This window comes from Ailuropoda melanoleuca, chromosome 5, assembly GCF_002007445.2.
Source record: "Ailuropoda melanoleuca isolate Jingjing chromosome 5, ASM200744v2, whole genome shotgun sequence".
NCBI classification, from domain to species: Eukaryota; Metazoa; Chordata; class Mammalia; order Carnivora; family Ursidae; genus Ailuropoda; species Ailuropoda melanoleuca.
In genome coordinates, this window is record NC_048222.1 from 63019761 (window position 1) to 63044391 (window position 24631).

Sequence of the window (24631 nt, forward strand, 5' to 3'; positions counted from 1 at the left end):
GGTCGGGGGTGGGGGGGCGGCAGTTGCCGGTGGCCTCAGACATGCAGAAGGGGACGGGCGCCGAGCGACCACAAGACCCCCTCTCCCACCCCACGCTCGGCTGGGGGTAGGAAAGGGCGGCCACCTTCTCACAAACCTTAGGGGGAGTGTAGCTCCCTCCTTTGAGTGACTGGCTGGCTGAGGATCACGAGGAACCCAGGCCAGAAGGCCACGCCTGAGTCCTGTTTGGTCTGGGCTGTGGCTAGTGTGCTGGGAGGGGGAGTGGAGTAGACTTCTAACCCTCACATGGGCAGCTGCACCCCTGCCAGGGTCCACCCACCCTCAGCTGCAGTTGTTTGCCATTTGGCCACGCGAGTGGTGGTAATAGAGAAGAGTGGGGGTGAAATCGGCTTCATCTGTTCTGGTGCACTCCAGGTGACGCAAACGAGCTGGTCACTCTACGGAAACCAACTTCTTTCTAAGTTTCTGCCTATAGAACCAGCAGGACCCCATGGCCTGTCCATGGGAGAATTGGTTTTTCTGACCTGAATCTTCGGGAAAGCTATCCTGACTTACCTGAGGCAGAGGGAAGCAGTAGGGCCCAGAGACACGTGTTCTTCACCCCAACTCCTCAACAACTGCTTCACTACTTGGTCCTACTCTACGGGTGCACTGTGCCCTATATCCTTCCCCTCACTCCTAACAGCTGCCCTTCAAATTCTAATCTACCCCCTCCCTGCTACCACTTACCTGTCCCACCTACCACCTTTCCAGTGTGTCTCTTGGCCCCTTCTGCAGTCCCATGTGCCTCCCCCTCCCCTCAACTTCCAGCATCCAGAGCATCCTAGGTGCCCAGCACTCCTTCCACCCAAACCAGAAACCTACGAGCCCTCTCATATTGGCTAGGCTGTGAACACCACCAAGAATCCAGAATTCGGGTTAGTGTGTTCCAGTCCTTTCCGTGCTCCTTGATAGTTCCACATGAGCCAGGGTGGTAAAGCAGGAGTAGCACATGAAGGGAAACCAGGCACACATCGGCCAGCCAAGTACTCTAGCAATGAACAGTCAACTCTGTATATGTGTGTGTGTGTGTGTGTGTGTGTGTGTGTGTGTGTGTGTAGACTTTGTCTGTGGCCAAGGTCCTTAGAAGGTGGGCTGGTGCCCTGTAAACCGTGTGTGTGTGTGTGTGTGTGTGTGTGTGTAGACTTTGTCTGTGGCCAAGGTCCTTAGAAGGTGGGCTGGTGCCCTGTAAACCGTGAGGGAAGGTCTAACACCGGCATCACTCAGGATGCAAGAAGGTGGCCTCTGGGTCTAGCAGCCTGCTGGGGATCAGGATGGGGAAGACAGGGAAGACCAAGGGGCTGAGAAAATGAGGCCAGGGCTTTATGTTTGCCCAGCAGAGGGCTTTACTGTCCTGCAGCAACATCCCACAGCTGTCTCCACAAGTTCTGGCCAGGAGAGAAAGGGGTGCACAGGGAGAGAGAGAATGCTAGGGCTCTCTTAGAGGGGGAATGGGAATGGAATGTGGGGGCTCAGGCCTTGATACCAACTCAAGCCTCCTGATGGCTGGGAACGCCCTGGAGGGCTAGAGGGCTTTGCCTTTGGGAACTGCCAGGAATTGGGGAAAACAGATAACCCCTGTTCTGGCAGCCAGGGGAGTACAGCTGGTGTGGGAGGGGAAGTGGAGGTAGAGGTGAAGCTCCGCTCTTGGCTGAAGGGCACTGATTCCACATGGCCTCTCACTTCTACCCCACCGAATACCCTGTGCGTGCTCCACCCCAGGGAGCTGATCCCTGCAGTAATTTCAAATGGCTTCTAAGAAGAGAGGGCCAGCCTTCCCAACTTCCCCCAGATGGGGCAGGCTGCCCTCCTACGCCTCACAGCACCAAGATGACAAAGATCCAAGACCTACCCTGCATGAGCCACTGAAGGGGCTGTGGAGGCAGGAGTTCCAAGAAAGTGAGGCAACAGGGAAATAAATTAATAAATACAGGGGCCCCATGAGGAGTAGCTGGGAAAGCTGCTTCCCCTCTGAACACTGATCCCTGCTCTCCACTCCAAGCATCCCTGCAGGTTTTGGAGAGTGGAGCAGGGGCTACAGTTTGGAATAGGGGGAGCATTCACTTGGAGCAGGATTCTGGAACTAGAGTCTGCGTTCCATGCGCCGCTCCACCGCCCGAAGCAGCAGCTCTGAGTATTGCTCTAGCAGGGCCTGTGTTTGCTCAGCCCCCACAGCCCCAGGGCTCCCACCCGGGCTGCACAGCACCGCCCCGGCCAGGGCCTCCAGCTCCTGCCGCACTGAAGAGAAGGTGTTTCTGAGGAGCTGGGTGATGCGACTTTGCTCCTCTGAGGGCGTCTTGCAGCCAGCCACCTGCAGCAAGACCCGGGAAGTGAGTGGGAGGAACAGTGGAGGAACATCCTGTCATATATATATAAAGGGGAGGGCCCTACCTGCGTCTAGCCTGCCCCCAAAGAAGGCCCTCCTGGACTGTCCCCTATGTCTAGGGTGGCCCAATAGTTTTTGAATATGACAACAGCTATTATTAATAATCACACTGGGACAGCAGGCATAAACTGGGATGGACCTAGGACATCCAAGTCCTAGGCAAACTAGGACATATGGTCTCTGACCCCTACCCCTCCAGTCTGAGGAAGTCTCCAGAAGAGACGACCAGTAGGTGCTGGGTTCAAGAAGCCTGCCCTGGCCTCTAACTCCCTCGCCTCCTCTGCCCTGGCTGTTCTTGATTGTTCCACCCACCCGTCCGTGGTAGAGCCTGTGGTTGTTCTGGACAACCAGCTAGCCCTGCTGACGCGCTGCCTCCCCCAAGGTGGGTGCCCAACACGTACCAAGTGGTAGAGCCGCACGGCCTGGCGCACGTTGCCCTGGAGCTCCGCCACAAGTTGTTCGCACTCCTCCAGGCTCACTGCTCTTTCTGGGAGGGACAAATACAACTCAGTAAGGCCCAGCAAAGCTGCCCTTTCAGGCCTTCCCACCCAGGGGCCCCTGAGAGTAGGAGAGGCCTACCCACAGGATCACACCCCCTCTACTTGCCCTCTCCTTGCCTCCTTCCTTCCCAACATCGCCCACCAACACCACACAGAAAACAAGGTCCTGAGGGGAGGGCCAGCCCCAGCCCAAGAAGCCAGACGGCAATGAAGGGACAAGTGGGTCACAAGGAGATCGTGAAGGTTGGCAGGAGTGTCTCACCATCAGGGGTGTGACTTATGGACCGAGACAGGAGCAGACAGGACGAAAACGCCAGAGGCTGGACGCACAGAAATGGGATGGAGCCCGAGAGCAGACAACAAAGACAGGAGAAAGAGGATGGGGCAGCAGATGAGAGCCGGGGAGCTGTGCACACCTGAGTCCTGGCTCAGGGCTGCCCCTGGCCTGGTGCATTCCATGGGGCTGGGAGTCTTCTCAGGGGGTGGGGGCTGCAAGTTCCCAGGGCCGCAGATAAGGCTGCTGACCGGCAGCTGCTGGGCACAGGGGCTGTTGGGCCCAGGCTGAGCCTGGCACTCTGTCCTAGGCCTGGGAGGGGCACCCTCCCCCAAATAGGCCCGCCTCTCAGATGTACTGTGTGCCTTTCCTAGGCCCACTGGGGAGCCAGGCTGTTCTGCCTCACCAGGGGCCCTGCCCTTGGTAACAGGTGAGAACGTGGCCAGGGTAGGACGATCAGGCAGTGGCTTTGGGATGTCCAGGACCAGGTGAGCCCGGCTGGGCAGGGCTAGCTTGCTGAGCGGCGAGACTCGGATGGGAGCAGGAGCTTGAGGGTCGGCCGCCAGGCCCAAATTCTCCCCGACAGAGATGCTGCGGGAAATCTTGGCCATGGAACTGGTGGTGGGGTTCTGGTAGGACTGAGGCCGAGACAGACGGCCATCAGCCTGTGGCAGGGAGCGCAGGCCCTCCTGGGCCTCCATCTCCCGTAGGAGCGATGGGCCGGGTGGAGGGGCGTCATCTGCAGAGAAGACAGAGAGACACAGGTCAGGCGGTGAGGAAGGCATCCCAAGCGCTAAGGCTCACAGCTTGCTCAGAGTTGCTGTGCCCTGCACGTACCCACTAAAGGACACCCAGTGGCAAGCACAGTGACACATCAGGGCTAAATCAGGCCCTCCTTCCTCTAGCATGCACATGCGCTCCGTACTCCCCGCACCCCGGAGTTGAGCCCACCAGGCTCCTCACCCCGCGGCACCAGGCTCTGCACAGACTGGGCTTTCTGGAGTCCACCTAAGGTGCTGGCTGCGGCCACTCTCTTGGGAGCCCAGCTGCTGTCAGGGTTGAGACGGCGTCTTGGCAAAAGCACAGGAACTGCCTGCTGAGGGCCAGCATTTCCAAGGGAGGGCTCTGCTTCTGGGGGTGCTCCTGGAGGACTGGCACCACTGCCTCTCAGCTGCTCATCCGAAGCCGGCAGCATCTGGACTGGTCTCGATGACAGCGCCAGGCTTGAGGAAGAGGGAGATGGTTCCCTACAGGGAGGAAATGTGGAAGAAGGCCCAGAGAAGGCTTAGGAGTCCTCCCTGCCAAGACGGGGAGAAGCTCTCTCAGCACCAGAAGCTCTGGGCGAGAAGGGCAGGCACAAAGCCAGCAGGCTGGTTGTCCCAAAACTTGGGAGTGCAAAGTGCTGTTCGGCGTGGGGAGAAGGCAGCCTTGGAAGGAGGAGAGCGGCCTGCTGCCTCAGGGGCAGGACTAGCCCTTTGGGGAGCCCTGGGAGGTCAAGTAAGACACAGCTCCTTGGGGGCGCCTGGGTGGCACAGCGGTTAAGTGTCTGCCTTCAGCTCAGGGCGTGATCCCGGAGTTCTGGGATCGAGCCCCACATCAGGCTCCTCTGCTATGAGCCTGCTTCTTCCTCTCCCACTCCCCCTGCTTGTGTTCCCTCTCTCGCTGACTGTCTCTATCTCTGCCAAATAAATCAATAAAATCTTAAAAAAAAAAAAAAAGACACAGCTCCTTGTAGGAGAGTGAGAGCTGCCGTGGGGAGAAGTACCTGAGCGGGGGGGTCTGCACTTGCAACAGGAATCGTGAAGAGATGCTCCGAGACTCTGTCCTCTCTGGTACCCGGACTGGTCCCCCTACCAAGGTACAGAAATCATGAATTGAAGCAAGCCCTCCCCCCAGATTCTGCCTCCCCTAGATGGTAACCCCAGAGCATGGCCTGCCCTTGGACCCTCCCTCTCAGCCAGTGAAGGAGGGAAGAAGGGAGGACTACAGTGACCACATACTGGCCCTCTGACCACACCTGGAGCAGCCCCATTGGCCAGAGTCTCAAAGTGCTGTTTTAGAAACTGCTCCTGGTCTGGGGTATGGGGACTGCCTTCCTGCAGCCCATAGGAGCCAGTGCCTCCCTCTTCTTCCTCCTCTTCCTCATCACCCTCGGCCGGCTCTTCAAGGTCTGAGGAAATGCCATCCACACTCAGGGGCTCCGTGCTCTCCGAGTCTGGATGTGGGGAGGGGAGAGAAGCATCACGCTGCACCCACCATCGCCAGAGCCTCCACTCCCACCTCGGTCCACTGACCTCCCTCAAAGCCGCACCCTCACCTTCGTTGGGGTGCTCGGGGCTGGAAAGGCGGCTGCTACTATAATCCACAGAGCAGGCACTGTCAGGACTGTGCTTTTCAGAGCCCCTGCTGCCTGGATACACTCTTCCCAGGGTCCCGCGGGCTGGAGCCTGCACCTGGAACTCACTTCCAAGAAGGCCAGCAGGGGAAAGAAGAGGCAGTTAGCAGGGGTGAGCAGCCCCACCGACACCTGGCTTCCTTCTCCCCGACCTGTGAGTGGACTGGGGATAAGGTGGGGGTGAAGTGGTGGGCAAGCCCTGAGGAACCTGGGCCAGCCCTCCCCTAACTAAACGCTCAGGGAAGGGGAACCTGGGAAAGGAAGACTGCATGGCTCCTGAGGTCTGGTGAGGGAAGGACCCTTGCCTGGTATCCAGGGTGGGGCTGTCACTCGGCTCCGGGTAGACAATACCATCTTCGATGGGTGCAGGCTCCAGATCTTGGGCAAAGACCCCTTCCTCTTGGGACAACAACCGAATAATGTGGGGACAGGAACAGGGTTGGGAAGCCTGAGGCCGAGGGGGCTTTTCCTTCTGGGAACACACAAAGGGGTGTTACAAGAGGTTGCTGATGTGAGAGAGAGTCTGAGAAAAGAGGGGGAGGTGGGCAAGGATCTGGTGTGCATCAATTCTGGGGGAAGCTGAATATTCCCACTCTGAGGAGAACTCCAGCTAATGTTCTTAAGTTTCTGGAATAACTATATCTGTCACGCTCCGGACTGCTAACCTCCAGCCACCACTTAATATCATGACCTCTTTAAGAAACCTGGCCCAGGACAAAGGGTACCACCGCAATCACCAGACCATACAGCTTAGCCAGCCTGAACCTTTGCAATCCACATCACCCATATACCTACCACAGGGGCAGAGCAAGCACAGCTGGCCCAGTGCTCAGGCCCCAGCTATTGGCATAAGGCTGGCTAAGGCTGCTGGGAGAAAGCTGGCTCACCTGGCTAGCATGGGAGGTCTCAGGGGCCTGCTGACCATGCTTCCCAGGACAAGATGGGGTCATGGCCAGCAAGTCTTGGCTAGCGCCTCGAGGGCTTGGGGCCAGTGTCTCTAGCTGCCGCAGGTCCAGCATGGAGCAGACACTCAGCTCCACACCTGGCTGAGCCCAGCGGCCCCTTCTTCTGGGTCCTTGGTTGGCTGCAGGAGCTGGGACCAGGAACTCCGCCGTCTCCTGTGCCTGGTGTGAGGCAGGGGTTAGGGAGGCGTCACAACCACCACCCAATAGTACCAGCAAACACTCACATATCACTTACCGTGTGCCATGCACTTTCTGTACATGTATTTACTCACTTAGTCCCCACAACAACCTTATGAAGTAGGTATTATTATTATCCCCATTTTTACAGATGGGAAAACTAAAGCACAGTGGGCTTAAGTAGCCCATCTAATCCCACGGACAGGAAGTGGCCTGCCTGCAGGTTACAACTCAAGTAATGGCTCCAGAGTTCATACTCTTAGCTTCACTCCACATCATGTCTTAGACCTTCTAGTCTCAGCCTTCACCTGGTGTCATGGACCCCTCGGGGCTGGTGATCTCCCTCACTCTGAGGTCAGCCCCAAGTCCACTCGGAGCACCAGGGACAAACCAGCAGTCCACCCTTGAGCCCCTGGGCTGGTCAGAAGGCACTAGAGGCACCACACCACCATCATTCCATGGAGCCGCTAGTGCCAATGACGGTGCTGCCACTTGGGAGTCTTGACGTGGCATGAGCGAGGGCGGGGCTGCCGTGGGCTTGCTCAGAAAGCCCTGACCCTCCTTCTGGCTGCCCTGAAGTAGCCGCCCAGTTACTGGTCCTCTCACAGCCCTGTTTCTCTAAATCACTGCTCTGGAAGTTCTGAGCTTACCTCCTAACCTGCAGTCTTTAGAACTATAGTTTCTCCAGATGCCTGCTCTTCGAACATTTGATGTTCTTGAACTTGTCTTTTTTTTTTTTTTTTTAACATTTTATCCATTTATTTATTGGGGGGGGAGAGAGAGAGAGAGCACTCGCACACAGGCGTATGGTCACAAGGGGGGGTGCAGAGGGGGAAGGAGAGGGACAAGCAAACTCTCCTCTGAGCATGGAGCCCTAAGCAGAACAAAAAGCAGAGCCCCATGACAGGGCCCTTGGGGCTCGATCCCACCACACTGAGATCATGACCTAAGCTGAAACCAAGAGTCAGACACTTAACCAACTGAACCACCCAGGCGCCCCTTGAACTCTAACTCAGTTCTAACTGTTCGGCTCAGACACCCCCCGTCTACTCCCCACCTCCACCTATTCTTTGTTCACATTTACTCCCAGGCCCCCAGCAGCTGAACTGTGGAGCACTTCTGCGAGTGGTGACTAGACCTCGCAGGCCACCCCGCCTGGCCTACGGGAAGGAGACTCCTGGGCTTCGTCATCCCTAACCTGGGACCAGACGAGCTGCTCAAACTCTCCCACAAGGTCCTTCCTTGGACACGAGGGGTACAGCACGCGGGCAGGCCCAGAGAGCCCTGCTTTCACCTTCCTCCGCCCGTTTTAACCTTGGAAAGGCATTTTTAATAAGTGACTCACCGGACTCATCTCCCAGTGGGACAGGCTTCGGGGCAGGGCTGGGCCTGGCACTGAGACGAGACAGAAACAGGCAGTCAGAGAGAGTGTCTCCTGCCCACCCACCCAGAGCCCTGGCCCCGCACCAGCCATATCCCTGTACGGCCACAGCGATGCTCTGCTTTCCTCGGCTCACCCTGCTCTCCCCTCAGTCTCAGAAAGGGCATATCTAGCCACTGTGCCAAATGGTGCCTGTCTGGACCTACTCCAGACTTCCACACACCTGGCTCCTTCTTGGTACCCTTGGCAAGGATGGGCAGAGCTGGAAGCTCTTCTTCTTCGGTGCCCTCGTCTTCTCCCTCCTTGTCACTGTCTGACGAGAGAGCTGGTCCAGGAGACAGCATCGATGGGGCCTCGTGCCTGAGTCCAAGACAAGGAAGGTCATGGGAAGAGGAGATTCAACGCAGGAAGAGGCCAACGTTCATGGGTCTTCAGGTTAAGAAACAGGTGTTGGGGGATCCAGGGGTCAGGAGGTACAGGTGAATGGAAGGTCCAGAGCAAAAAAGAGGAGCACTGAGACAGCGAGCAGTCTGGATGCCCACCCACCACTCGCCCATATCCGTTCTCACCGGTTGGGTCCTGCGGCCCTTTGGGGAGAAGATGGTCCTTGCTGCTTGCCCCCTCGCTGACGCTGGCGCAGCTCAGCCAGACGCTGCCTCATGCTGATGGTCATCTCAGAGCTCAGGCGCCATACGAATATACAGCTGCGTAGATCCACAGAGTTGGGTGAGGGAGAGGTAAGGCAGGACTTCGGGGCGGAACCCCACTAGTTCCCCTAATCCACGGGCTGGCAAGACCAGAGCCACCCTTGAGTGCCACGTCAGGCCCTAGAAATACCCCTGCTCAGCCCTATTTCCCAGAGACATCACTGAAGTGAAGAGAGAGGAGGGGGCAGGGTGTCTGTGTCACAGAGGAAAAATCTGTGTCTCAGGGAAGCTGGCTTCTGCTCACCTGTCCCCGGATACCGAGATGAGATGTTTGCAGTCATTACTAAACTTCATGCCAGTGACAATCTCTGTGAGGAACAAGGAATACGGCCTATGAGGCACCCTGAAGTCCCAGCCAAGCTTCTGTCCCAATAGTGGACGTGGATGTTGGTTGGAGGGGAGAGGCAGGCAGCTCTGCTAGATCCCAAGAAACTAAAGCAAGAAAGAGTAAAGTTCCAGCAGTAGAGTACTGGGGCAACACTCACCTGAGTGGCCAAACATGGTGGCCACGCACTCGCCTGAGGAGAAGTCAAAAATGGAGAGGTTCTTGTCAGAACAGCTAGTGGCGATGTAGATCCCTGAGGGGTCCGTCTGCACCTGTGGAGTAGGATGCACAGCTGGCAGAGCACAGGGGAAGCACCAGTCCCTTTCCACCTAGTACCCCAGTGCTCCCTTTCTCTGGTCCAGGGCCCGTCCTCCCGGGCCCTTACCTTAATCAGAGTGCCGTCCTCACCCTGTGACCCTTTAAACAGCTTCTTCTGCTTCCCACTGCTGATGTTGAAGATCCTGTAAAGAAACATGCTCTTGTTCACGGGAGGAGGAGGCCGCGATCAAGCACACCTGGGTGGCAGAGACCCCAGCATCAGTCCCAGCCTGTTCTCTCTGGCAGCCACTCCCCAACACCAAAGGGGCTACTGCCTCTTGGGTACAGCAAAGTGCTCATTCTGTAGGCTCAAGGGGGCACAAAGTCCTGGACCAAAAGATAGAAGTGGGGAGAGAGCTGCCTAGAGCTGACCCCCTCGGGCTTGAAGGAGTGTGGTCAGATGGTTTGAGAAGGGGGTACCCACCGAATATTTCGGTCCTGGCAGCCGATGGCCGTGTACTTCCAGCTAGGCTCCACATCCATGTCATAGAGGGTCGTCTTCCGTACCACGTGGTGTGTCCGTGTAAACTGGACTCCATCTCCAGACTGCAGGGGTAGAGCATGTGGGCCCACCAGGCCCAGAGAGGCCCGCTTTCACCTCCCTTCACCACTTACCACCTCAGCTGGGGGACCGGTAGAAACCCCCACCCCCAACCCCGGCCCCGTTCAGGGAAGCCCCACACCCTCACCTTCTGTGCAGTGCGGAAGTAAATGCTCTTGTCTGCTCCACAGCTGATCATGCGGACTTGCCCATCGCTGGCTATGGAAGAGGGGGGCCTAGTTTTCCCACTGCTCTCACCACAAGGAGGCCAGCCCTTCCTCTACTGCCCCACTACTGAGCTTTCTATATGGCCCAGACAACCAATTAAATCAGGGCACTTCCCTCCAAACCTAAGCTTTCTGTTCTCTCTATCCTCAGCCAACCTGGTTGGCTCAGGGTCCCCTAGACAGAGAGAGTCTATATTCCACCTGCCTTCATCTGGCCCCAGGTCTCCCAGCTGCTGTCCAACACACCCCTGTGACCGGCACACCCTTCTCATGGAGGCCGGAGGCTGGTGGTAGTCAGGGTGGGGGTGGAGGATGTTGGTGGCAGGTGGCAAGATGTGCCTCAATTGCCCTGCCCCCACCTGCAAACTTGACGGCAGTGATGGAGGATGAGTGCTCGTCCAATGTCTGCTGCAGGCTGTACTCACGGCCAGCGTCTAACACGTGGATGAGCCGGTCCCGGCTCGCTGATGCCAGCAGCTTCAGACCTGGGGTTGAAAGAACTCCATCAGCCCATGAGTGCCCAGAGCAGGCCCCCATCTGGGCCCGGCAAAGGCCCACAGGAACCGAGCCCCATAGCCCTAAGCCAAGTGAGCCATGGAGCAGGAATGGAGCTGTCCTCCGTTAAACCTGCGAAGACACCAAATGCTTCAAATGATGTTCGGTCCCAAGTCCCAGAGCCGGGACGGATGCAAGTGGCACCAGCAGGACTGGAGGAGCCCCACGCCACTCCGGGCCAGACAACACATCCTCCTTACCCGTGTCGGGCTTAGAGTACTCCAGGCAGAGAATCTCTGAGTCATGGGCCTCCACCTTCAGCATCTCGCTCAGGGACTGCAGCTCGTGCACCCTGCCAAGACGCAGAGACAGACGAGGTCATGGCCAGGCTAGAGGAGGACAGACTCGCCCTCCGTTCTCTGCTATATCCTCCCCGCTCCCAGGCCTGTTTTTTAAATAAATTTTTATTTATTTTTAAGCCTTTAGGCTTAGAGAAAAATGGCAATGAATACAGAGATTTTCCACTTTAACGACAGTTCAAATACCAGAACCAGGAAATTTACATTGGTACAATACTGCTAATTCAAGATTTTAGTTTAATTTCTCCAGTTTTTCCACAGTATCTTTTCTGGATCCAGAATCCTACCAAGAGTCCAATTGCACTTAGTTGTTATTTCTCCTCAGTTTCCTGTAGTCAGTGACAGTTCTTCAGTCTTTCCTTATCTTTCATGACCCTGATGCTTTTCAGGAGTACTAAAAGCACTCCCCAGTACTCTTTAGAAGAGTATTGATTACTCCATCCTCTGTACCTCAGTTTGAGTCTGCCTGCTGTTTTCCCATGACTGGACTGAGTTGATGCATTTTTGGCAAGAATACCACAGAAACCACGCTATGTGGCTTCTTAGTGCATCATATCACAGGCTTCATGATGCTGACATGTGGCTGATAAGCTTAATCACTTGGTTAGGATGGTTTCTGCTGGGTACCTTCATTGTAAAGTTACTATCTTTCCCCTTGTATATAGACATCTTGTTCCCCAATCTTTTAGAGCCCATTTTTCTCAAGCTCTGTCCTTCGGGACCTAATCCCCCAGCCTGTACTGTGGGAGACAGTCAGTACCACTCCGGCCCTGGCATTACCTAAGCGTGCCTACACGGTCCCCAGAAGCTAGATGCTGTCCATTGGGGCTGATACACACAGAGCGGATGCCCACACGGGGGTCCATCAGGGACACATCGGCTTTGTCTCCTCCGGGCAGCTCAGTGTCCAGCAGGGCCTGAGTGTTCCCATCCACATAGATGATCTTAATGAGGTCCTAGTGGAGCAGGTCAGGAGAGGAGGCGGGTAAGGCAGGCCTGACCCAGTACAGCTGCAAGGGGAGAGGAATGCTGGACAAGATAAACCCCAGCCAAATCAGAGCAGGAAGATCAGAATCTGGGGGCCCGGTCCCTGAAAGGGAGGCGTGAAGGCTGAGGGGATGGGGGCACTAAGCACGGAGCAGATGCCCTACGGCCTCGGGGCTCACATTGCTGAGGATGTTTCGGTGCAGCGTGGAGCCATGTACCCCGGAGCTCTCCGTGTTCCACAGGCGGATGGTATTGTCTGAGGAACAGGTGATAAAGGAACTGGGGGGCAGGCAGGCCTGGTTACTGTCCTTCACTTCAGGGTAGACCTGAGGGGCAGAGGGAACAAAGATCTCCAGTTAGGGGGCAGTCCTCTCCCTGCCCAGGGAAATGGAAGGGAATGAGATTAAAGAGAGAATGCTGGCCAGAACTTAGCACAGCATTTGTCACATAGTAAGCAAGCCGCAACTATTAGACACTCTCTATACTCGCTCCTGGCAAACACCCTCACCGAGCTCCTATGATGTTCCAGGCACTGTTCCATGTCTCCCACTTATATCGTTTCATTTAATTCTTAGGACAACTAGATAAATCAGGTGCATCAATTTACAGTTCAGGAAACTGAGGCTAAGTCAAGTTCAGTAACTTGTCCAAGGTCACCCACCCAGAATGAGGCAAAGCTAAGGACAGAGAGGGGTGCAATGGAAGAAGCCTGAGATATATAAGCATTAAAATTCAAGCTCAATCCTCGGGACCCAGATGAAGATACGTGGATACACAGGGATGCTGCTGGAGAAACAAGGAGGCAGCAGGAATGTAACTTTATACTCAGGGATCCCCACTTCCTGCCTCAGAACGGTACCCCAGCGAACCTGGCCAGTCCCAGGCCAGCCCAGCCCACGTACCTCCACACTCCAGACGCAGGAGGAATGATACAGAGCCGAGTACACCTTGCCCACTTTCTTGGGGTCCCTCACATCCCAAACATAAATGCTGTGGTCGTTGTATACACAAGACAGCCACTGATTCGTAGGATCAAAGGTCAAGGCAATGGTGTCTGGATACTTGGCATTGGCCACTCCAGAGAAGAGGCGACTGTACGGGAAGAGGACAGGGCAAAGAGTGAGTGGAGAGCCGATGAAATGAAGGATTGAAAAGAATGAAAACAGAAGCCAAACCACAAAGGAAGAAGCAGAGCGAGCCCAGGGAACGCTCTCCAGACCTGCAGGGGGGTAGCTGCTTGAGAAAGGAAAAAGAAGCGTCTGACAGCTGTCAGCAGGGAGCTGACCCGGCTCCAGCTGTCAGACCATCGAGCTCTCACGAGGAACATAACCCATGTCACGGAACACCACAGTCAGACAAGGGAACTGTGTGGTGTGACAGAGAGGAACAAAAACAAGACCCCTCTAACCGTGTCTGAGAGCACAGATGAACGCACAGCACCGTACAAACCACACACGTAACCAAACGTTCCCAGTCCCGTCTGTGGTGACAGACTGCTGCTGCTTTGCCAATGACAGCTTTAGCCCCATACCATCCCTTCCACCTTTTAGATAAAAATTATGAAGATGTCCAGCTGTGCACTTGCCCCTCCTTCCTGACAGCATCTAACCAGAGCAAAACTTCAATCCCTTGAACCACCCCTAAAATCAACGAATATGAGCCCAAATCTTACAACAAGCCCTTCCTAACTGCCACTTACTGAGACACCCCTGCTTCCCCATGGGGTGCGGTCTCCTTGGTGGCAACGGTACCAATAAACCCAAACCTGTAGGTATGGCAATCACTGGGGCACGGATACACTCTTCACTCTGTTCCCTGAGGCACAGCCAGGGAAGGCTGGGCCCAGAGGGAGGCTCTGAGTGGAGGCAGGGGGCCTACGTAGCTCACCTGGCCTCAGTGATGCTGGCAATGTCTGTCCCCAGGGCATGGGGCCGGGGCAGCGTGCTGAGGAAGTGCAGGTTGGAGGGGTTGAAGAGGCGCACGGTGCCATCGGCACAGCCACAGAAGATGTAGTCTTGGCTCACAGAGATGCAGTGGGCCACAGTGGTCTGCGGGCAGAGGGGCCCGGGTCAGCAAGGGTCCCCTGCCCAACCCCTCCTCAACAGTCGCCTGCCAAGAGAAGAGACCAGCCAAGGCAGAGGCGAGGAGAAGGCTGCCCAGCTGCTCTGGCCTGAGCCCCTCAGCTGTCATCTAGAGATGCCCGTCCCTCCAGCAGCAGGTGGCCAGAGGGCCCGCAGCCACGTGCAGTTGGGGGATGGGAGTCAGGGACCCTTCTAAGGCACAAGAGATTTTTGACAAAGAGGACAAAGTAGGAAAAGCCCAGCAGAGAGAAAGAAACAGCATGAGAAAGACAGGAGGGTCTAGGCACCACTTACTGTGAAGCTGTCTGTATTCTGAGCAGAAGAAGGAAGCAGGAGAAAGAAAGGTGGAAAGAGAAAGCAGAGAGGAGGGAGTTATACAGATCTCCGTGGGCTGAACTAGACCAAGCTGTGGCTCCCCCAAGCTCCTCTTTCCTGCGGTCCCCTCTGCATGCATGAGGGCCTAGCCCCTGCTAGAGAGCCAGAGGCACGCGATCGCCCCTGAGCTGACACATGGGCGGCCAGCCCCTACCCATCAGGACAGAGGTGCTTACTCTCAGCTCCACCCACTTATCCAAAAGCCTTCTGTCACTGAACTCGCACAGCAGCCCTGAGGACGTGATGCAGAAGGTGCTGTCGGCCTTCTTCCCTCGGCCACAGGCCACATCAGTGAACAGGTTGTTGCGAAGCTCCCCCAGCAGCCCCGAGCGGCCCAGCAGGGGCACGGTGGCGTTCACCTGTGGAGACACACCACTGCTGCTGCCTGTCCACCCCGGAGCCCGCCCCGGCAAACCAGGCCCTGAGGGGAGGGGAGACTCGCAGCGAGCCCCCCTCGCTCTTCGAGACTACTCCTCGGCACAGACAGCGTCTGGCTCACCCAGAGCCCCTGTACAGCTGCTGAGTGAGCAGAGAGGGGCCCAAGTGGGACGGGGTCTCCTGGGGAGGGCTGAGCAGGCTCTGGCCCTGGGGCTACTTCCAGCCGTAGCAGCTCACCTTTGAGGTCTTACTGTCATCGAGGTACCAGAATTTGATGTGCCGATTGCCTGCAGTGACAAAGTAGCTGCAATCTTCAGAGAAGGACACCGCTGTCACCCGACTGGACACTTTATTGGAGGCCACCACAATGTTTTTCTGGAGGGAAAGCCAAAGGAAGAATCAAAATTCTCCCCCTTGGGGCTAAGAAGCAAGAGGCTCAGAGGATGGAGGAGGGGTTAGGGAGGATTTATACTTTAAAAAATGTTCCTTTCTGAGATTTTTTGGTGAGAAAAAGAAGGGAGAGAGAGAGTTTCTTCCTGGAGGAGTTGCAGAGATTCATGTCTTCTGGAGGTCCACAAGGCATAGAGCTAACCCCCTCCCACCAACACACCTGGTTACACAGTTGCTTTTTTCTGCTTCAGGCTATTTTCTAGAATGAGACCAGCAGAGTGGAGGGAGGGGCTCCCCAACTGGCCTGTGAACCCCCATGAAGCTGTCAGACCAGCCCACCCACCCAGGCCGCTCACCTTCCAGGCCCAGACATTAACGATCATGTCATGCTGGTAGCCCACAGAGACGATGTACTTGGCGCTCGGGGAGAAGGCCACGCAAGCCACTCCGTACTTATGCTCCTGCAGCTCTGCCACCTGGCTGTGCTCAGCCACGTCCCAAACGCGCACGGCAGGCATGTGCCCGCTCTACAGGGAAGCAAGAACTGGAAGTGAGAGCACGGGCACACGGCCTCCCCAAACCTTGCAGAGTGGGGGCCCTTACCTCCCCAACTGCTACCTACAATCTCTCTAGTGACCCTTGGCCAAGAGTCAAGAGCAGAGTGCTGTACAGGAGAAAGGTTAAAAACAAAAACACAAACACAAAAACATGATAAATATCTCAGGACAATAATGATTATCCGGAGAAGACGGCCCCAGATTTTGTCCAACATCTCTGGGTCAGAGTATGCGCCTCTGTATTTGCTCAAAACTCCCAGAGTGATTCTGAAGGGCCTCCAGGGTTGAGAACCACTACCACTAGGGCCTATTTCTGCCCCTTGGCTTCCCTGTAAACCTGAGAAGGTAGAGGCATTCTTCACGTGCCCAGCAGGGGGCCTCCGGGGACCGGGAACATTTTAAGGCAGTGGTTTTCAAAGCCTGCTTCCCAAACCAGCAGAATCAGCGTGTGGGAACTTGTAAGAAATGCAGATTTCGGGATCCCACCTCAGACCTACAGAATCAGAAACCCTGGGTACAGGCCTGGCAATGTGCACTTCGACAAGCAATCCAGGTGATTCTGGTGCTCACTAAAGCTTAAGAACTGCTGTTTTCAGGTAGAGAAAAACTAGGATTTTAGCATTGGTTCAGGAAGCCAAAGTGGCAGCAGCCCTAACCAGGCCTAGGATTGTTGCCCTCTGCTGAGGCCAGGCCACCCACCCTCCTCAGAGGACTGCAGCCCCCTTTCCTCACTCACCTCTCCAGTGACCAAGTACTTGCCATCAGGGGAGAAGGCGAGGGCAGTGATGGTTTTCCTGCAGGACATGAGGCAGGCTCAGAGGGGCACGGACAGCCTGGCCTAAGCCCGGCTCCCGCAGAGTCCCCTCAAAAGGCAAGATCAGCAGACACCAACCCACATGTGGCATTTCACTCTCTGGTCCTGGGGCCCAGGCAGGCCCCAGTCCGCAGAGCCACAAGACCCCAGACAGTGCCTTTCTCACAGCTCCCAGGAAAAGGAGGTACTCCCTGAGGGCCCAGACCCATTTACCTGGAACTGTTGAGGATGTGGTGCTGTTTGTGCTTCCGGGGATTGAACAGCACGACCACACACCTGGGGAGGTGAGTGAGACAACAGACTTAGCATCAAACCGCGGCTCCCGCAGGAGCACTCAGGCCACCTGGGAATTCTGGTCATTCAGCATAGGGAGCTGCGTAGAGCAAGTTCAGAGAGGCTTTGCTTGCCACCGAGGGCAACTGACTGCTTTCTGGCAACCTATTCTGCTTGCTTCCCTTCCCCACCCACCAGGGTCTATCTCTTCACCCCCATGAGGATGAAGGTTCCCTGGAAGCCTATCCTACCAGGTCCCTAAGCACCAGCACCATCTCTGGTCGTACCCACAAAGGACAGCAAGGACTCAGGCCTCCTGACAGCCCTTGCACAGAGCCCAGGAAGGGGTGTAGGAGGAAAGAGTCCATGTGATTTGAGCAAAGCAGGCCACAGGTACACAGCCAGTGCACAGGCTTGGAGCCACATGTCTGACAAGCGTTTGTGCTCCAAGGAGGGCTGAGGCCTCTCATGTGTGTGCCCACCTGTGTACCTGGCAGGAGCCGACTCCACACCCTCTATGCGTCAGATGAGGAAGGTAGCGGGAGGCAGGGGGCCGTAACTGCGGGGAGGCCGGAACTGCGGGGAGGCTCAGTAAGACTAGGAGGAGGGGCAGAGAGAGCCCAAGAGGGCCTGGGGAGGCCTGTTCAGTGCCTTGGAACTCCTGGGCCCGGCCCTGATAATCCCTGGCCCCAGAGAGCCTGAGAAGGGCCCTCCAGACTGCCAGAAGATAATCAGAGACTCTGCCTGCCTGCCTGCTGTGCAGAGAAGGGTGGATGTGCCCTCTCCGAACAGGCAGCAAGGGTGGACAGGATTAGATTCAGACTGACTTTCCAGAGGCAGTTCCAGAGAGGAGGCCAGGTGGTAGGAGTCAAGGCAGGAAGCCCAAAGCCATAGCCAGGCAGTGTTCTGTTCTCCCTTAGGCTCCATGGCTGTCAGCAGGCCTGGGCCCATCGCCCCTTCTGCCTCACTTCATTAGTACTGTAAGTCGATGACAGGAGCAAGCATGGGACTTGCTATGCCAGGTCAGGGGATAGGAACAGAACGAGCAGAGGGCAACATCTCCCAGACCAGCCTTGTTTAATGGGAACCAACTGCCTGCTAGAAGCTTGAAGCGAAGGCAAAGTACAGCTGCTGGTGAGCGCTTAGCGTATTAGGCTCCATAAACCACTTCAATATGCACATTCCACAGGTAATCTCTGACCCAGGGATCTCTGAGGTACACTAGGTATGCCTAGAACTGTCAGGCTGGGCAACAAACAGCCTTGGAATTCCTGAGTCACATCTCCTCCTCTAACCCCTCCCCGAATCCATCCTTGGTTTCCTTTCTCCCCTCTCCATCTGCTTATCTTTCCTTGTTCCCCTTTCTCATCTTCTTTCTCTCTTTACACCAACTTCTAGTCTCCTGCTTCCCTTAAACATATGACAAAAGTCAGATGGCCTTGGAAACCCTGTGTCCCATCACTCTCCCTCCCCGTTCCCGAACACACGCACACACAGACCCATGCACACTTGCCCAGCTTCTGTTAGGGGCAGTCCAGGAAACAGAGAGCCTAATTCCTCCAAACAGATAAACTCATAGAACCTTAGAGCTGGAGGAAGGACGGAAGGAATTAAATGCACTGTGCTGGGAGACTTTAAAATCACCTAGTCCAACCCTCCAGAATTTTGAGATGAGGAAGCCTCGGCTCAGAAAGGTCCTAGAAAGAGCAGAGCCAGGACTTCCCAGGCCTCCTGACGTCCAGTGTGCTTTACATCAAACACACATGCATGTCTGATATGACCACAACACTCCCAGAAGATCAGCCCTGGGGGGCTTCCAAAACCAAACTCCTTCAAGTGCCCATGACGGCCCAGGGTGGTATGACCCCTGCCCACCCCCAGCCTCACCCCAAACCACATTCCAACCACATTCTTTCACTCTCTTTAACCTGCCATGCTCCTTTGCAGGAACTTTTTCCCTTATCTAGAACATTCTTCTCTCCCTTTTCCAAGTTAATCTTTAGTCCTCTTTCAGATCTCAGGTCAAATGGCCTCAGTGTATGCTCTCACAGCAAGCACAGCATATCTTTTGTAACATTTATCACAACTGTAATTTTACATTTATTTTTGATGACCCACCCACCAGACTGTGCCTTTCACAAGAACAGGAACTGGGTCTGGTTCTGCTGACTGCTTTGTCTCCTGTGCCTAGCAGAGGCTGGCCCACTGTCATTGTTCAAGAACCATTTGAATGGGAGAGTGCCTCCCTTGGTCCACTGGCTTGGTCCTGTGGGGCATCAGTAGGCCCAGCTCTCCCTACTCCATGCCCCACCTGTCTTCTATGGAAGGAGGGGCTGGGGATATCTGCATCCTCAGAGGCAGTGTTGGGGCAGTAGGAATGCTGTGGGCTTTGGAGGCAGAGACCAGGGTTTGAGCCTTGTTCTGCCATGTACAGCTCTGTGACCCTGGGTAAGACACAAGCATGCTGACTTATCTATAATAAAGGATGGACACTCAGATCTAGCTCAGAGGACGTCTGTGAAGATTGAACGATTTTTTCTGACACAGTACTCCATAAGCATGGAAAGGAAGCTGCAAGGGGGCTCCTGGCAGTGGCAAATGAGGTGCTAAGGGACTGTGTCAGGTTTTTCATCTCGAAGAATGGAGGAAAGTCCTGTTAAGGACCTCAGTAATGATAAAAACTTCAGAGGCTTTATTTTTTGCTCTGGGAAGGCAGCCAGGAAAGGAGAGCTAGATTAAGCCTGGGGAAAGACAATATCTGCATCTTCACTCACTGAAGGGATGACAAGCTTGGAAGGTAGCAAGGAAGGGTTGGGGGGATGCGGAGAGAGGAACCCCCTCAATGTCTAGGACAGCAGCACAGAAGCGTGGAAGGAAAATGGAAGTGCCGTCTCCTGGCTAAGTTAGAGAGCACCACACAAGAGTTTCGGTGAACTTGAAACATGAAGGCTTCCAGTTCCTTTAGTAACCGGTCCTCTGCTCTTCACACAGTGGGGCTCAATAATAAGAGTGACCATTTGTCAAGCACTTTCTAGGTAGCAGGCACTCAGCCAAGCAGCCTAGATGTCTGGTTTTAGCCAATCCTTACAGCAACCTGTGACTCTTAGTGCAATTATCCCCCACTTTACAGACGGAGAACCAAGATCAGAGCAGTGGGGTAACTGGCTCAAGGCCACTAGGCTAAAGCCAGAGAGTCAGGATTCCAGAAGCAGTGCTCTAAGGAATGCGGCATAGAGTGAGCTGAGGAAAGGAGAGAGAAGTGAAGTCGGAAATGAGAGACGTGAAACACAACTGACCTCACGTGCAGGGTGCTTGGCCGGGAGCCTGTGAGAAGAGAGAAAGACGACTGCGGCACTTTGAGGGGAAAAGGATTTGGGCTACAGGATTTTCAGAAATCAGAACAGGGCAGATGGAAACCATAGCAGTTACAGTTCCAAGTTCATAGATTTAGATATTTAGACTTTAATACTGTATGATTTCACACACACACACACACACACACACACACACACACACACACACACACCCCGGTCTGCCACCATGTTAGAAAACTGGTGTTTTCTAACCTCCTTGTCAGCTGGGCTGATCTGCTGAGGAGGCCTGTCTCTCCAGGCTCATCTCTCGAGCAGTGACTTCCAGTGTGAGTGGTTACAGGTTCCCTAGCTTTCTGACCAGCTACACGCAGATCATGGCAAAGGGCTTCGGCTGAGAGCTGCCCTGACTCTAGCTGACCCCACACACAGTCCAGCCGGCCACATTCCAAATCCAGGAACAGCAGGTGATGAGGGTTCTATGATACAGTTTTGAGTTTTCCTTGAAGCCCATCATCCCCAAGCAGCATCGTGATTTTCCAGGGCAGTGCATCAGACTGCTGAGAACACGGTCCAAGTCACCGCACACAAACCCTGAGTCTTGCTGGACCACAGCATCTCGTTTCCTCCTCCTGGTAAGTGCAGCTCCATGGCGGGAGGAGGAAGGAGAACAGCGTGTGTGTGTGTGTGTGTGTGTGTGTGTGTGTGTGTGTGTGTGTGTAAAAATACAGTGCGGAGAGGGAGATGACTGGCTATGAGGCAACCCTTCCCTTCTCCGACGCCCCCTCCCCCCATACACACAGCCCCCGAGCGTAGCCTGGAAGATTCTCAGGTGCAGCATGGAGGAATTACACAAAGGAGAGAAACGTGCAAAGGAGGGAGACACACAGAGACAGACCTCTAAGCTGAAATTTTTACTTTTAATTATTCAAATCTGGAAACCTCCCAACACAGAGGAGGAGGAAAGAGACCAACACCTGGTCACAGCTCCACTCGTGGGGACAGTAATGCAGATGCCGAAGTGAAGGCAGAACTTGGCACAGACATCCAAGTTTCCCACCGTGCCCCACTGGCTGAGGTCCTCCCAAGAGAAGAGAGCTCAACGACACTGATGTGGGGACCACCTCAGTCCTCTGTGACCTTGAGCAAGCTCCCCAGTCTACCGGGGAGTGGAGGGCGGGGTGCAGTCCGCATCAGTCTTTGGCCCTCCGCCTTGGCCTTCCGTGCCCTTGACCTCGCCCAGCACAGCAGGCAGTCATCTGCACATGTGCCCTTGCAGCATTGCTGGCTGCAATCCATGACAAGGGCTAGGCTGGCCCAACCGGCTGAGTCCCGTAATTCAGAACCCCAGGGTGCGGGTGCAGGGAGGCAGTGAGGTCTCGGTCCCCCGGGGCCTCAGCCCAGGAGTCACGTGGTGGAACACCAGTATCAGGTGCTGGGCCCACTGCCCAGGAGCTCCTCTGAACCAGGAAGGGCCAAGCCTTCAACACACCCCTTCCCCGGACAGGTCCAGGCCTGCCGCCATCACCAAGAGCCCGGCCTTCTCACAAGATCTGCCTCCTACCACTCTCCATCCTCCAGAAGGCAGAAACAAAAGAAGCGTGGGATGAGCAATGAACACAGCAGCAGGACACAGAGGGTTCGAGCGGAGACTCTGTGCCTTGGAAGCTCTTCTTTCAGACCAGGTAAGATCAGAAGGTGACTTACACAGGGACAAGAGGTCCTTCAAGCCTTGCTCAAATGTCACTCTCTAGCACCATTTAACATTACAACCCCATATTCCACCCCATTCCCTATTCCCTTTCACTGTTTATTGCTTATACTTTTTCCAAAGCACACATTTTATATTCTATAAAATAATTATAAATTATTAAGTCTCTAGCCACCAGATCTCAAAGCCAAGGAACCTTCTGATCAGCAGAACTGAGAACCAGGGTCCCAGAGCAGGTGCGTGGTTCTCCCCTACCTTAGGCTTTTAGGACTCACTGACACTTGAGGGCAGTGTGATGATGGAAGGAACGAGAAAACTGGGGCCAGGCAGACCTGCGTGCTAGCCTACTGTGTGACCTTGGGCATATTCCTTAACTTCTCTGAATCTCAGTCTCCTCATCTGCAAAACAGGAAGAATAATATCCACCTCGCGGAGCTGCTGTGGGGACTGACGAAGGCGGCGTGCAGAGTAACCCGCATGTGCTGCTCCTGGCCATCTTCTTGAAGGGTACTCTGGCCACCACCAACAAGGACAGCGAGACCCAGGGGGTCAGCAATTACAACAGAAGCCCCAACGATGGCATCCCCTACACAACTTGTTGGACACTAGTGACTCATTAGGATCCTCACCCAGGTGCGGAATTATAAACCATCCCTCTGTATTCACTCCCCAAAGGGAAATCAGAGAGCTTTAAGTATTCTAAGAGAGAATGAGTCTAGGATGTTTCCTAAGGCATCCTCGGTTACGGTCCTCTTTAAGTGCCTGCAATCCAGGACCTTCCAAAAAAGTAATCCTCTCAGGCCAGGTGACAGGACCCACTGGCATCTCTGTTTCTGGGACACTCCTCAAAAACATGAGAGAAGACAGAGAATAACATGGGTACCCGTGGAGAGCTAGCAGTGCCATTCTCTCTGCCCAGAGGACGCTACACACATTCCCTTCTGGGACAAGACGTGAATCTCTGTGCACCCCAAGACTCACAAGCCCCGTCAAAATGCAGTGCCTGGGCCCCCGTCCGCCCACTCACTATGCTCTAGCCACCACGGCCACCGTTTAGCCCCCTCAAACAAGTGAACCGACTCCTCCTCTCCCTGGCACCCTGACACTTGAGGCTTCCACCATCTGGACCACTTTGGAGTCCGATCCTCACGAGTTCCGGATCCTCTTGGTCATTCAGACATCAGCTGAATGTGACCTCCCCCTGAGTCCTGACCATCCAATCCTAACGTAGCCCCTCCCTGGCCCCAGGCCCCCCCCACCCTGCCCATTGTTCACTTACTCTCCTTTCTGTCACTTGGTTTTACTTTCTTCAGAACACTTACCATCTCTGATATTACCTTGCTCATTTATGGGCTTACATGCTTATTTAAGTCTGCTTGCCCTTCTTGAACCTAAACCCCACAGAAAACGGTCACCCTTCCTGCCCTGCTCACTGCTAAATACCCCGTGCCCAGAACAGTGCCTCGTCTGGAGCAGGTTTTCAACAACTATCTGCTGAACAAAGGGATGAAGGCATCTACGGCCAAACCATCTGAGGAAGAACTAAGGGAGCTCGGTTTCAGGTGTGAGACCTGCAGAGCAACCGGAAGACAGGCCTTGAGGGGACCGATGCTTATGAGTACCGCAGCACTTGACTCCCATCCACCAGGGCACGAAGTCCGGCATCTTCTCTCAGGTCCAGCTGGTGTCTCCACAGTCCCACAGACTCCCTGGCAAACTGCCACGCAGGGCTCGCCACAGACAGTAAGAAGCTAGTTCTGTGTTCCCTCAGTTCAGATGTCACTAGAACACAGGACAGCTTGAGAGACTGTGGTTTCACACCTTCTCCAGTGCTTTGGAGCTGGGGAACCTCAGCATAACTTCCAATATGGGCTGAGGAAATGGAGGGCCTTCTTAGGAAATCCGGGTTTGCCCTCCTCCTCCCTAGTTAAGACAACCAGGAGGTCTCCTCCAGACTGCTGGATAGGGCACCTCCCACTCCAGTAGCTCCTCTGCCCAGAGCAGTGACCCAGGCCAGGCCCCCCACTTTGGCCCTGGGGATCAAGAGAAACTCACTCGCAGAACCGACTGGCCCCACCGCGGCAATGGAGGCTGTGCTGGGCTCTACGGCCCCTGAGCCCTCTACCCAGCCAACTAGGGAAGGGGCCCAAGTCAATCACGGATGTTCGACTAAACTGAGTCCCTCGAAGAGGCTATCTGGGGACCACCTGGCCTCCTGGAGCAGGGGGGCTCGAAGTGTGACAGGTGAGGGGTTGGCTTTTCTGTGGAGAGAACAGCAAAGGGGGAACTCTGGAGAAGACACACAGGAGCCACTAAAACCGAGGGGTCTCTGCCCAGAGACCTCACCCACCTCCGCCAGACACACATCCCCCGCTACCGCACCCTCTTGGAACGGTTTCATTTCCTTTCAGAAAACTTTGTTTTGGTTTGATATTTGCCTCTAGGCCTCTGGGAGACTTTTCTGAGCTTTGTTTTTCTTCTTGTTTCTAGGATACCTGAGCCGCTCCTAGAGCAACAAGCACAGTAGGAACTAGAGAGTGGGGGTGGGGTTAGGATCACCAGATCGGGAAAGGAGAAGAGAAGCAGGGAGGGAAAGAGCCTACTTGGCTCACAGAGACTTTGGTGGCCCCTAGACACCCCTGAGGCACAACAGGGACCTCTAACA

The 24631-nt window shown here is 55.1% G+C and overlaps 1 protein-coding gene across 4 annotated transcripts in view; it reads right to left on the bottom strand.

The window, feature by feature from the left end:
- Window positions 1-1071: 1071 nt before the first annotated feature.
- The window catches only part of MAPKBP1 (mitogen-activated protein kinase binding protein 1), a 49854-nt gene continuing 26294 nt past the window's right edge, over window positions 1072-24631 (bottom strand). For 2 of the 4 annotated variants that reach the window (XM_011227803.3, XM_011227796.3), the window contains exons 4-31: window positions 16885-16947; window positions 16594-16651; window positions 15657-15827; window positions 15148-15285; window positions 14709-14891; window positions 13964-14124; window positions 12979-13168; window positions 12256-12402; window positions 11870-12045; window positions 10991-11082; window positions 10595-10720; window positions 10157-10227; window positions 9892-10013; window positions 9535-9610; window positions 9310-9421; window positions 9069-9132; window positions 8687-8821; window positions 8341-8477; window positions 8082-8131; window positions 6482-6718; window positions 5900-6066; window positions 5517-5662; window positions 5217-5414; window positions 4965-5049; window positions 4163-4446; window positions 3342-3938; window positions 2827-2912; window positions 1074-2350 (exon numbers count right to left, since the gene is read on the bottom strand). In XM_011227803.3, coding sequence (XP_011226105.1) covers window positions 2123-2350; window positions 2827-2912; window positions 3342-3938; window positions 4163-4446; window positions 4965-5049; window positions 5217-5414; window positions 5517-5662; window positions 5900-6066; window positions 6482-6718; window positions 8082-8131; window positions 8341-8477; window positions 8687-8821; window positions 9069-9132; window positions 9310-9421; window positions 9535-9610; window positions 9892-10013; window positions 10157-10227; window positions 10595-10720; window positions 10991-11082; window positions 11870-12045; window positions 12256-12402; window positions 12979-13168; window positions 13964-14124; window positions 14709-14891; window positions 15148-15285; window positions 15657-15827; window positions 16594-16651; window positions 16885-16947 — 4300 coding nt within the window. In that variant the 3' untranslated portion in view covers window positions 1074-2122. Of the gene's footprint in view, window positions 2351-2826; window positions 2913-3341; window positions 3939-4162; window positions 4447-4964; window positions 5050-5216; window positions 5415-5516; window positions 5663-5899; window positions 6067-6481; window positions 6719-8081; window positions 8132-8340; window positions 8478-8686; window positions 8822-9068; window positions 9133-9309; window positions 9422-9534; window positions 9611-9891; window positions 10014-10156; window positions 10228-10594; window positions 10721-10990; window positions 11083-11869; window positions 12046-12255; window positions 12403-12978; window positions 13169-13963; window positions 14125-14708; window positions 14892-15147; window positions 15286-15656; window positions 15828-16593; window positions 16652-16884; window positions 16948-24631 lie in introns of all 4 variants that reach the window. The other 2 variants (XM_019802043.2, XM_011227805.3) reach the window with 2 other exon arrangements.